The sequence below is a fragment of the Fulmarus glacialis genome, unplaced genomic scaffold, assembly GCF_000690835.1.
Source record: "Fulmarus glacialis isolate BGI_N327 unplaced genomic scaffold, ASM69083v1 scaffold27730, whole genome shotgun sequence".
Classification (NCBI taxonomy): domain Eukaryota; kingdom Metazoa; phylum Chordata; class Aves; order Procellariiformes; family Procellariidae; genus Fulmarus; species Fulmarus glacialis.
In genome coordinates, this window is record NW_009190066.1 from 6,576 (window position 1) to 18,914 (window position 12,339).

Consider the following 12,339-nt stretch of genomic DNA (forward strand, 5'->3'; position numbering starts at 1 on the left):
GGATGTGTGTGGTTTTGGTATGACATCCATCTGAGCACATGATGCTTGGTAAGTGCTGGAGCCTCGGTTATGATTCATTGGGGAGAAACATGGAAAACAATGTCTGTTTTTCAAGTGTTGGAGAAATGAATTTAAGGTTGGAATCATGTATAATTTTGCAAAAATAAACCTGCAAGTAGCTTGAATACCTCTGTTAGAAGGGAAGTAAAGTAAGGGTGATGGGTATGGCTGATGTGATAGCGTCCCACTGCCTGATGTTTGCTCAGCTTCTCACTGGTGCTAATTGCTAGCTATTTGTTAAGCCAGTGAAGATGCACTAGCATATTTGCCACTGAAGATGGAGTCCAGAGTTACAGATGCTGATTTTTAAGTCAAAGTGGAGTTGGGGGATGGTAAAGCTCTTTGGACAGCTGGATTTATTTGTAGTATATATTTTTAAATTATTTTTCAGACATGGTCAGAAATCCTTCTTTGTAATTATCTGCCCTTGCATTTGAACTAAGAGGTGCATCTCTCTGCTTGTTCAGTGCGTGTGGAATTTTTAAGCTAATTCATTTTGGTGAAATACAGTTATCTTCAAACACATGCAATTTTGATTGCCCCTTCAGACAAAGCATCTAGTATCGAAACAAGAATTACTTCTCTCAATAATAATAATAAAAACATAAATTGTAAGAAAATTATTTTTAAAGTTACATTTTAAACTAAATTATTTAATATGAAATTGATGAATAGTCTATAAATAATTTTATGTACAATTGTTTTACAAGTGGAGTCAGATGTCTGTAGGATTTGCTATTTATATTTAAATAGGAGGGCCTCAGAAGTGCTGGTATATTTTCACAAGGGCAAAGCTATCATGTTACTATTCTACACGGTGCTGTAAACTTTTCAGCTGGGCTCAGAAAAAATAATACCTGACGTGGAAGTAGAAGCTTCAGGTATTTTTCGTTTTTTGCTAAGACTATATAGTTGAAGGTAAATGAATTGAGGAGAAGATTTTTGAGGAGTGGAGTATAAACAATTCCCTGCCCGGAAGAGGAGTTGTTCTAATTTAGGAAGAGGGAATTATTTGCCTACAGAAAGGGCTAGGGTTGTGGTCTGCTGAGATCACTGAGATAACTCAGTACTTTTAGGTATCTTTAGGGAAGATCTGCCTACTGTGCTGTGCTTCCTGGCGTCAGACTGATACCATTTCCCAGTTTCTTGGTCCCTTCTTCCAAAAATCTTTGCAGAAAAGTTCTGTTCTTTTTTTTTTTTTTTTTTTTTGTTTTTTTTTTTTTTTTTTTTTTTTTTTTGGCAGCAAAACTATCAGTTTGCCAGTATTTAGGGCTGTGACTTCTTGTTTAAAGTGAGGATGAATGAAATAGGTGCTATTGTGTAAAATGGAAAATGTCTTTTGCTTGGGAATTTCGGTAGGTTTGTTCATCACTGGTCACTTGAGAGCCCTGACCCCCCCAAATGCAGCACTAAGGTGTTGAAATCCCAGTTCTAAGAAAAAAACCCAAACAACTGGTGTAGCTACATTTTTTGTTTCGTTTTTACAAGTATTTTTGGTGAGGGAAACAAAGTTTTTCCTTTGAAAATCAGCTTGTGCTTATTAAAACAAAATACAGTCATTCTGAACAGGGATTTTTTTTTTTTTTCTTTGAGGCAGTGAAAAGTAGGAATCTACTGGAGCTGTATGTGTTTTACAGCCTCCAAATGGTTATTTAGATTGTAGTAGACCAGACAATATTTAGTTGAAAAGTAAGATTTTGGCTTGCAGCCACCAAAGATACTGCATTGCAGCAAGAAGAACAAGCCATCTCTACACAGCATTGCCTTTATCACTTAAACAAGGATTTTAGCAATGTCTTTTCATGTGTTATTTCCCAGGGTATCTAATGGCTGTTGTCCAGGTACAAAAACAGTCTGCAAAGGCGCGCTATTTATGAAGTTCCATACTTGCTTCCCTAAGGGGTGGTGAAGGATTAGTTTGTTGTGTTCCGTAGCTGTTTCAGTACTGTAATTCAAGATGAGGCTACTGTACTTTAAATATAGAGCCTGTTGTGTTGCCATTAAGTCACACATTTGCATCAGTCATTAGCTCAGAGCAATGCAATTCTAAACTTCTTTCTTCTGAATGCTGATACTGCAGAGTAGTCTTGTGAATTGAAATTGTACCAAAGCTGGCAAAAGATCGAAATGTAGCACTGTGAGAATGTATTTCCTGGTGGTTTGTGTGCTGCTTTATTGTGTCTAAATCTGGCCTGTAAAGGAGAATTCAGGAAACACATGATTTTCAGAGAACGTCTTGAGCACCAGCTGTGAAACCTTAAAGGTTAGATTTTATGGTCGATTCTGCTAATCTGCAACTACTAATTTGTAATTAGTTAAAAGGGACAAGCGATAGGCGGGGGGATAGAGCGGAGGCATCCGAACCATTACAAATTGCATTGTTATTCTGTTGGCTGTTCCCTCCTAAGCATGTCGGGGGAATTTGGCGTAGAGAACAAGCTGTGTCCTGAGGTTCTCAAGTCGCTGGTTGCCTGGTACCATATTAACCCTAGCTTGTACCATGATAAATGAGTTGAGTTTTGAGTCAGGCAGGAATAGCAGATTTCTAACTTACACCACCAAGTGACTCTCGAGCAGGCTGAAGAGTAGCACTGAAGACTTACGATGAGTTCAGCAAAGGTCCTGTTCCTGAATAGAGCAGAGATCTGCACCCTCATCTCAAGAAAGATTACAGCTTTTCTAGCTCTTACATGAGAGGGGCCACAAGGATGGCAAAGGTACCGGAACAGTCTTTATCTGAAGAAAGTAGTACCCTGGAGAAAAAAGGTTGCTGAATAGAGATGAACTCAGGAGTGGCATGAAGATGATAAGCAGGGAGCGATGGCTTTCTCTCTCTCCTAATACAAGAACTAGGGCAGTAGCAGAGCAAGCCGTTAGATTTTAGGTTAAAAAGAAACAAAAAGAGCCCGTGAAGAAAAGGTCCTTAACAAAGCATGGAGTTTAAACTGTGGAATCCATTGCCACAGGATGCTGCCGAGGCTAAAAGTTTACATGGTCTCAAAAGCCACTTAAACAAATGCCGTGCAACACAGCGACCACCCCTGACTCCCGGGGCAGGGTTACGGCAGAGCATCCCCGCAGCGTGTGTCGGGGTTTTAGATTCCCCGCGAGGCTGCCAGCACGGCTGCATGGCCGTGCCGGGTTGGGGGCACTGGGCGAACCTGCCGTGCTGAATGTGCGAACAGTGGGAGGTAGTGGTGTGGGGTTGGAGGATGAATGGGAACACCAGCGCCGTTTTGGTTTTAGATGATACGGAGAAATCAGCTTCAAGACAGAGCAGTAGTATTGTCTGGTTTTAACTAACATAAAACAACAAGTATCCATTAGATAAATCTGAGTAATTATTTCATTTATATAAACCCGCAAGATTTTTCTATAGCATTTTTGTTGATAAGCTTTGGGGTTCCTTATTTTCCTCTGTTGCCAGGGCTTTTTTTGACAGACTTTCTCAGATGTTGAAATAGGCAGTAGCTTCTTGGAGTTGTAACTTATTTCAATATTGAATACTATTTGTATATCTTAATTTCTTGTATTACAGAAAAGATTTTTCTGTTCTTTTTCTGTCTCTGCCTAACATTCATCAGAGCATTTTGAAAGATTGCTCCTGCATATCAATTTGCTATGATATGCTTAAAAAGTGGGGGAAAAACACTCGTAAATGGATTTTACCCACTTACACACAGGACATATAGGACACTTCACTATTACTTCAAGAATCTTCCAAAGACAGAATGTATTTTCCGTAGAACCAGCTTTTTCCTCAGCTCTTTCTTACAGGAAAGATAGCCTGAGCTTGCTCTTTCACACTGAGGCACTAGGTATTGCAGGGTGTTAACTCTTACAATACTAGTATGTTCCAGACTGCCAATCATACCCGTGCTCACCTAGCTAAGAGGTTATGAACGACTGCCTTCACCAGTGTGAACGAAGTACCTATCCTTTGATTCACTGGTTTGCCTTTAATGATGATTATATATCTGTATGGAAACTGAAATATCTCACACTAAGTACAAAATCGGTATTATTTTAATTGCAGTGAGTGATAGGCTAATTATGTGAGTACATCTACTGAGATTTACTGTTCAGTAGTAGTTTGAAATTACTCTTTTGAAGAACAGTTGTAATTAAATGATTCTGAGGTAAGTGCAGTGTAGTTTGCTTTTCCTTCATTTTCTGCTCTGAAAATTTTGCTTCCTGCCTTGACTCACTGCATTTTGCTGGTATCAGCCTATGTCTTTTGAGTAAAATAAGCTTTTCTTGGGCTTCAGCAATGCTTAGAGAATATTGCAGTGTTAGGAGACAGAGTGGGATTAATAGTATGTTAAATGAGGTGTCTGATCTTAACAAAACATGATCAGTTGTTACTTTAACTCAGTAAGATTTAAATTAGATTAGATAAGTATTAGATTAGCATTTAGATAAGTATCTGAAGAAATTCTAGACTGAATAAAAAAGTTGTTTGCCAGAGCTTGCATATGTAAATCATTGGCTTATCTTTGCAGGGAGGTGGCTGGATAGACCAGGGATACCTCACTGAGGGATTCTATATCTATACCCCTCCTCACAACCAAGCAAAATGCATTGCCTCATGTTTCTTAAAGGGATTTAACGTTCCATATCTCATTATAGCTTGTAACAATAGTAAGTCCTTTGACTTTTTTATCTCTTTCATGCATTAGAAACAAGACTGCCAATGGAGATTATCGGAAGGAGCACAGAGAGAGGAGTCGCAGCCCAATAGAGAGGGCTGCTGCCCCAACAATGAGCCTTCATGCCAATCACATGTATGCCTCAATCCCAAGCTTGACCATGGATCAACCTCTAGCACTGACCAAAAACAGCATGGATGCAACCCGAACAGTTGGCATCACACCTACACTGACTTCTGTGGAACGGCAGCAGGTACTGGCTTCTAGGTTGACAAGAAACTCTGGGAGGTTGTAGGATTCCTTGCTGTAGACACAATGAGGACTTCCCAGATGTAAGCAGAACGTATTGTGAGTTACAATAGGTAGGCGATACTATTCTTCAGGCAAGATGTATTTTAAAAATGCACAATGAATGTCACAGCTCATTGTGTTTAATGTGAATAAATCGCTGATGTTTAAATGTATCTGTCACAGATTTCTTGGCCTTCCTGCTTTTTCTGATGCTTTGCTAAGCTTGTGAATGGACATGTTTTAACTGGGAAAGTAAAATGTGTGGTTGGGCGAAGCTCCAGCACCTGCTAGGCAGTAACTGATGCAGCTTACAGGTAAAGAGGGTATTCATCTGTGCTGCTCTTGGCCATCAGTGCGTGCTTCCCTTCCCTCTGTCCCAGCTCTCTCCTGCCAGGCCTGCTGAAGAAGAGGTACAAGGCAGAAAGGGCATAAAGGAGAATTTTGCACTGAATTTTCCAGGTGAAAGAAGCTGGAATGACCTTAGTTGTTTTAGCCAGCCAAAAGCATTCATTGCATTGTTCGGGGCAACGTTATATCACTATTTCATAATGACTTTTTCTAAAGCAAAGTAATGATTTTTGATTATTTTATAGTTTATTTCCATATGTTGGAATGGGTTTTTTTTGTTTCGTTTTGGTTTTGCCTGGTGGTTGGTTTTTGGCTTGCCATCTTGTATATTGTATTTGTTTTCCTTCAGAACTGCCGAAGATGAGCCATCTCTATGCAGTTTATACAATAAGTTGTCTTATATGTCAGACTCGCTTTTACCCCTCTCACAAGTGGAGAGACAAAGCAAGGGAATTGGGTTGTGATGAGCTGTAGTGTTGAGAAATTAAACTGGCGCATGTACCCAAGCTCTTCCTTCCGTCCGTCCTTCCTTCCTTCCTCCCCTACTGTGATGCCTGCAAAGGGTAAACACTTTGAGTGGATGATCTTTCAGAGGTTGGGATTTTTCATATGTAATTTATAAAAGCTGCTTTTCACTGAAGCCATGTGCTTTACATCTACTGTGTAGATTTTCACGGTGGCTGGCTATGTAAGCTAGTCTTTTACATTTTGCTATGCCAAAATGCCTAGCTTTACGCTGGTGTTGCTGATATCTTGCATCATTTGGCACGCAGATTGCAGAGTTATTGTTCCGTGCGGAACGACTCTTCTTTGCTCTCGGCGTTCAGTGATGACAGAGGAGGAAGGGACAGGCTTCCACTGACGACACTGGTGCCCTTTGATAGTATTACTGCTGCGTCTCAGCTTAGCAGCTGACACCACTGACACTCTTCTATTTTGGTGTGTTTGACTTGGGCTGATTCCTGTTGCCCGTTACCAGATTCGTCTCTCTTTTGTTATCTTTGACATTTTGAGCTAGATTACAATCTATTTTCTTGGGAAAATAGGCTGTTGAGGTAAGACCTTGCTAAGAGCACAGATTAGAAATCATACAAAGAAAAAGGTGTATTGAAAATAAGAAACCCTAGTTTGATGATTTGTGGATGGTTTTTTTTTTTTTTCCCCCTTTTTTAACCTTAACATGTTGAATGGGATTTCATCTTTGTTTCTAATAAAGAGGTGGGAAAAAAATACCTTCTTATTTTAGGCAGCGTAGGGTTATTCAGCTGCTGTAGTCGCTGTTACTAAATCCTCAGCTTATCTCAGTATTTTCATATAAATACATATAGTCTGCTCCATGCAGCCGTACGCACAGCACCATACCAGGGGATTCTGTAAGATGCCTTATCCTGCCTCTCAGATCCTTTGTGATGTTGGTACATGCATTCTTGAGACAAGCTCTTCTATTACCTGTCTCTCTCTCTACTTCCCACCTCTTGCATGTCTAAAATACTCTTCGGAAGTGCTAAGCGTGTGTACACTTCTCAAAAACCGCTTCATAGATGCACAAAATGTTGGCCCCTGTAAAAAGGAGAATAAATACTCCCACGTGTAAACTGCTTACGGAAAAATCAAATAATTCACTTTTTTCCTTAACTGCGCTGACAGCAAAGTAAAAAAAGTAATTAAGATGTAAATAGTGTCATTCCCGTTGTGTCTAGAGGAATAGCGTTAAACCTCCGCTTGAAAGCTCATCTCTTTTACTTTGGTCTTGCTCTTACTCTGTCTAGACTAAAGTACCAGTGAACAATGAAAATTCCTTCCTTCCTCGTTGACTTTGTATGGTGGTAGGTAAAGGAGTGATTTTTGTGGGATTGCTGCACAGATTTGTAAAATGAACAAGAAATTAAAACTGTGTTAATTACATCAATTCTGTTAATCTTTTGGACGCTTAACAATTAACTTGCATTGAGTATAGCAAAATGGACTCCTTGCATCATAAAATGTACCAAAGATGCAAACCAAAAATAGTTCAATACCTGTGTTACTTCCCTTCAGCCACCTGGAGAAACTGGGACATTTCTTTTCCGAAGGCCTTGTTTCAGTGTAACATTTACATAGTAAATAGACTATAGAAGAGTATTTTATGTTTATTCTTTGTACAAAGTATACATTGTGGAATTAAGATTATGTGAATAGACATTTTGGGGAATTTGCATGTGTTGAGAATGAAGAAGGATGATGTTTATTAAGTAGTGCTGGAAAGGCAGATTAATTACAACAGGAAAGTACTTGCGGTCAAGACTCGCTGAGGAGCTCCTCATACTTTACATCTTACGCGCTTATTGTTTTGTGGCTGAAGTACGGAATACAGAATTAGGCTAAGAAAACTTAACTTCTGAAAGAAAAATGATAACATTAAAACTTGATTAACGCTAAGAAGACAAATACCTGTAAAATCTGTAAAGCCCTTCTGAGTCCTGGAATCACAAGGATATCTGGACATAGAATGAAACAAATATTTAATGTGTTGACGTTTAGTTCTGCGTACGTAATGCCTGTGAAGTTGAAACAGTTACTGTAAAATCACTTTAATGCTTTTAATGATTTGCTTTTATACTGCCCTTTTTCTGTATGGCTGCTTGCCACTTAAATAACCAAGAATCATTATGGAAATGCAGTGTTGTTTTTTTTTTTTTAATCGGACAAAGAAATAATAGCTGAATATTTTGGGGTTTAATAATATGCTTTATTGAATTGGATAGTTTATGGGTTATTTTACTGCTGGAACTCAGTTCAGGGTACATCTCAAGTGATTATGCAGTGAACTGCTGCTAACATGGCTTTAGCTGATTGCCTTAGTGAGTGACAGTTTTCTTTCTCATTCCATGTTAGAACCGTCCATCCGTAATCACCTGTGCGTCTGCGAACAACCGGAACTGTAACCTCTCTCATTGCCCCATTGCTCACAGCGGCTGCGGGTCAGCAATGCCTGCCTACAGAAGACCCTCTAGCAGTAAGTTACATGTCTGCACTCTTAACTGCCCGATTAGAATTTGAGGAGAACAAAATCGTCTTGATCATTGTAACTGTGTAGGCACTGACGTGTTAACAGGAATAACAGGAGGTGAAACAATAGACACCTCTTTGTATCCTGTCTACCCAGAGACATGCTGGCACAGATGCCCTCTGCAGTCTTTCTAACCATCAATCCTGTGCCACAGTAGAAAGTACCAATTCAAAATTAGGGGGAGAGAGGTGTTCCTTTTTCTTGTTTTGAAAAGCTGCTTTAAAAAAACAAACACCCCACACAGACAAATCAGTCATTATGTTTATTTTCGTCTAACTGACAAACAGCAGACGTGGCCAGCAGATCCAACCATGCTCTTATTTTAGGAGCTGTAGTTTCCCCAGTCTGTCAGTAGTCAGTAGACTTCTACGATTCAGCTGCAGTCACGAAAATCTTTTCCTGCAGATACAAATACTCTTCCAGAGCACATACCCTCCACCGTTCTCCGCATGGATAACACAAAAAGCTTTGGAGGGCAGTTGCTATAGCAACCCAAGCAGGGAGCTTTAGCTTTCTACCTTCTGTGCAACTAGTACTTTTCATGAAATCTTCTCATGCAGTACTTGCTGGGGAACCTTGGGCTGTTCCTCTTTGCTTTCTCTCGCTGTGTGAGTAGGGGAAAACACAGCCTTTTTCATGTCAAGTCACATACTTGCTGATGCATAGCTTTAACACACAGCATTTCCAAAAGTCTATGGCAGTGAGGCTTCATCAACCAAAATGTGTCAGTGTAACAATACAGTATGACGTAGGTAGGAACCTAAAAGTCCGTAGTAAGATGATGATGATGATTATGATTATATATTTTTTAAAAAAGATCAATTGTTGAAAACTGGAATTAGAAGCTGAGGTGAGAGCCTGGAGGATGTATTACACTCTTAGAGAAGTCTGTAGTTCGAGATCTAAGATGTTGGAAATTCTCTAGAAAACTGCTGTTACTTGTCTATAAGGAGAGCATCTTCATCGAGACCCCAGCTGTATTTACATGGGCTTTGGAACAGTTGTAAACATTTTCTGAAAGTATTTGTCTCTTGTCACTTGAAGAGGTCTTTGTGCGTGACACTCGCATTTATTTTAGGATCAGTCAAGCCTCTCTGTAGCATGAAGGACAATGGCATGGATCCCAACAGTTTTAAGTATTTTTGAAGGATAAAATTCATTTAGACACACAGATTTTGTTTCTAAATTGTGAAACTGCAACTCTCTCATATTTAGTTTGAGGAATTCTTACTGTTACAATTCAAAACCAGATTTTTAAGGTTCTTTGTTCCTCTTGTAACAGTATGACACCATTTTAGTGCTCGTAGTACCTAATGCAGAGGTAGTGATTTGTTTAGTTTTCCGACTGGCTCCTAGCACAAGTATGTCAAGTAAGATGAAACCCTGAAATCAGCTTTTGGCATGCTGTGATTTAGAATGGGGTCTCCTCACATCTGACTGGTATCAGCAGGCTTGGGAGCTGATTTTAAAGAACTGTTTCCATCTTTAAGCCTAAATATAAGTTCTATGTGATTGTTTTGGGAGAGGGTTTCCACAGACCCAGAGCTGTAGCTGTTACTAGCCTGAGGGAGAACTATAATTACATATAAAATGCTTACCTGGAACAGGTCACAGAAATGCAAAAATATTTAACTCCATTTATTACTGTTTTTTCCTTTTAACTCCTTCCATCTTCTTCCCCACCCCATTCACTACCAGTTCTACAATGACGTAAAGAAGTCTTGCTTTCTGCTGAGGGGATAGGAAAATGGGGGAGAATACGGGTTCTGAATTCTGCCCTGAAATAATGCACCTTCTGCCTCCTTTCCCCATCCAGCTACCACTGCCTGTGACCCAGTGGTGGAAGAGCACTTCCGCCGAAGCCTTGGCAAGAATTACAAGGAGCCTGAGCCAGTGGCAAACTCTGTGTCCATCACAGGATCAGTTGATGACCACTTCGCCAAAGCACTTGGGGATACGTGGCTTCAGATCAAAGCTGCGAAGGACGGAGTCTCTAGCAGTCCTGAGTCTGCTTCACGGCGGGGCCAGTCTTCCCCTTCCTCTCATATGGTCAATCATAATCACTCGCCCTCTGTGGTCTCATGAAGAGAGGACCGTTACGTTTGTGAATTTGCATGGTTTGACTGAGCTTTGAACAGTGCTTAAAATAGTGTTGGGGGAGGGGAGATTAGTTTTCAACACATGTTTTTGTGTACTCACTTTTTATTTGTAAAAGGGTGCCCTTAAAGATGATAGCAGGAACTATTTCATAAAGATTCATATGATGTAGCATCCTTTTTTCCTGCCTCAATTACCAAAGAAACCTCTGATGCAAATCTGCTGCCCCTTAAAAAAAATAATGCACGCTAATCCACAAAAGCCATTACACTTAGTTGGTTGACCCAAATGCTTTTTGCTTTTATTAGCTTCTTGAGACTAGAATTTGTCTGGTTTGCTTACTTTGCCTCTTTTTTTTTTCCCTCTGTGAAGTAATTTTGTATGTATATACTTGAAAAGAACTGTCATGTATGATTTGCACTATTGGAGGAGGACTGAAGTTGCATAGCAACTTTCTGGAAGATGCTAATATTTTGAGGGCAAACTGCTGAAAAAAGGGTTTAAGGATGACATTTCTATCAGTTTGATTTTTCTTAAAGCAAAACAGCTTTGGAAGGGGAAGTCTCATACAGGTTATAGGTCTTTCTCTCTTTAGATTTCAGGTGCTTAGTGCTTGCAACTGGACTGCATAATTTACAGAACACGGGCATTTTTTCCTAAACACTGCAGTTTGTTAGAATAGAGCTGAGGTTGGAGGGTTCAATAGTGCTTAACGATGCATGTTTTATGAAAAATAGCTGGTATCTATTAATGTATAGACAGTAAGGATCATAATACTTATTAGCTTTTCTTCAGAATTAGTTTATTTTTGTCAGTAACAATCCTAGATATACTTACTGCTGGTACAGTTGTACTCTATGATATTTGTATTTGATATTCACTTTAGTAGCAGCCAGCAAAAGAGGACAGCCTCCGGACAGGCCTCAAATGACGCAGTTTAGAGATATATGATGCGTGGTACAGGATGCTATAGCTTTGCGCATGACTGAGTAATTGTTTCTGTCTGCAGCACCGTCTGCTTAACGGGAATTTGCTTCCTAAAACTAAGTCTGTGTAATCCACCTTTAACTAGCTGCAGAAACTGCTACTGTTACGTATCTTGGCTGGACAACAGATTGTTACAGTTTGTGAAATATGATCTTTAATTTTTTTAAGCTTATTCATAAACCTATGCCAAGTTGCAGCATACATTCCTCCATTAGAAAACTTTATACAGGTATTACTGCATTTATTATCATTTGCTATATTAATAGCTACTAACTAGAAATTAGGCAATAGAGGCAGGCATAAACCCACAGCTGTGCTAGTACTAAGAGCTTCTCTTCTTCTTGTTAAGTGTAACTACTCTCCCCCATACATTCCATCTTCCCAGTACAGTTGCAACTAGGGCTTTTTTTTATGCTGGGTTACCTGAAATGATTGGTTCAGTGTAGAAAGTTAGAACTAGTTGGAAGATGAACTACACGTGATGTATTATGGACTTATGGACTATGTTACAGTATTGGGTCCATTGTGGCTTTTTATTTTATGGTTTTTTTTAAAGTTAAGCTATTTAATCTGGAAAAAGGTGCAGGGTAGAAAGAGATCAGGAGATTGGCTCTTACTCTTGTTGAGAAGGTGGCTGCTCAATTTTCTTTAAAAAAAAAAAAAAAAACACCCCACCTAAGCCCCCAGTTTTTACACATTTCACTACCATCTTACTGGGTAGTCAACGCTTACTTGCTTTGGCATTCAGTACCCTACTCTCTGTAGGAAGATTGTTAAAAGAACACTTTTTTATATAGGTAACTTTAAGACCATCGTTACGCTGTGCGTAAAGAATGTACAGAGAAATTTGTAGGTATT

At 39.5% G+C, this 12,339-nt stretch overlaps 1 protein-coding gene across 1 annotated transcript; it reads left to right on the plus strand.

The window, feature by feature from the left end:
* The first annotated feature begins 2,469 nt into the window (after positions 1 to 2,469).
* VGLL4 (vestigial-like family member 4) lies at positions 2,470 to 12,137 on the plus strand. Its single transcript, XM_009584390.1, has 4 exons — positions 2,470 to 2,555; positions 4,740 to 4,962; positions 8,223 to 8,343; positions 10,214 to 12,137. Exons 1-4 carry the CDS (start codon positions 2,470 to 2,472, stop codon positions 10,480 to 10,482), a joined length of 699 nt encoding a protein of 232 aa, XP_009582685.1. The 3' UTR covers positions 10,483 to 12,137.
* The last annotated feature ends 202 nt before the right edge of the window (positions 12,138 to 12,339 follow it).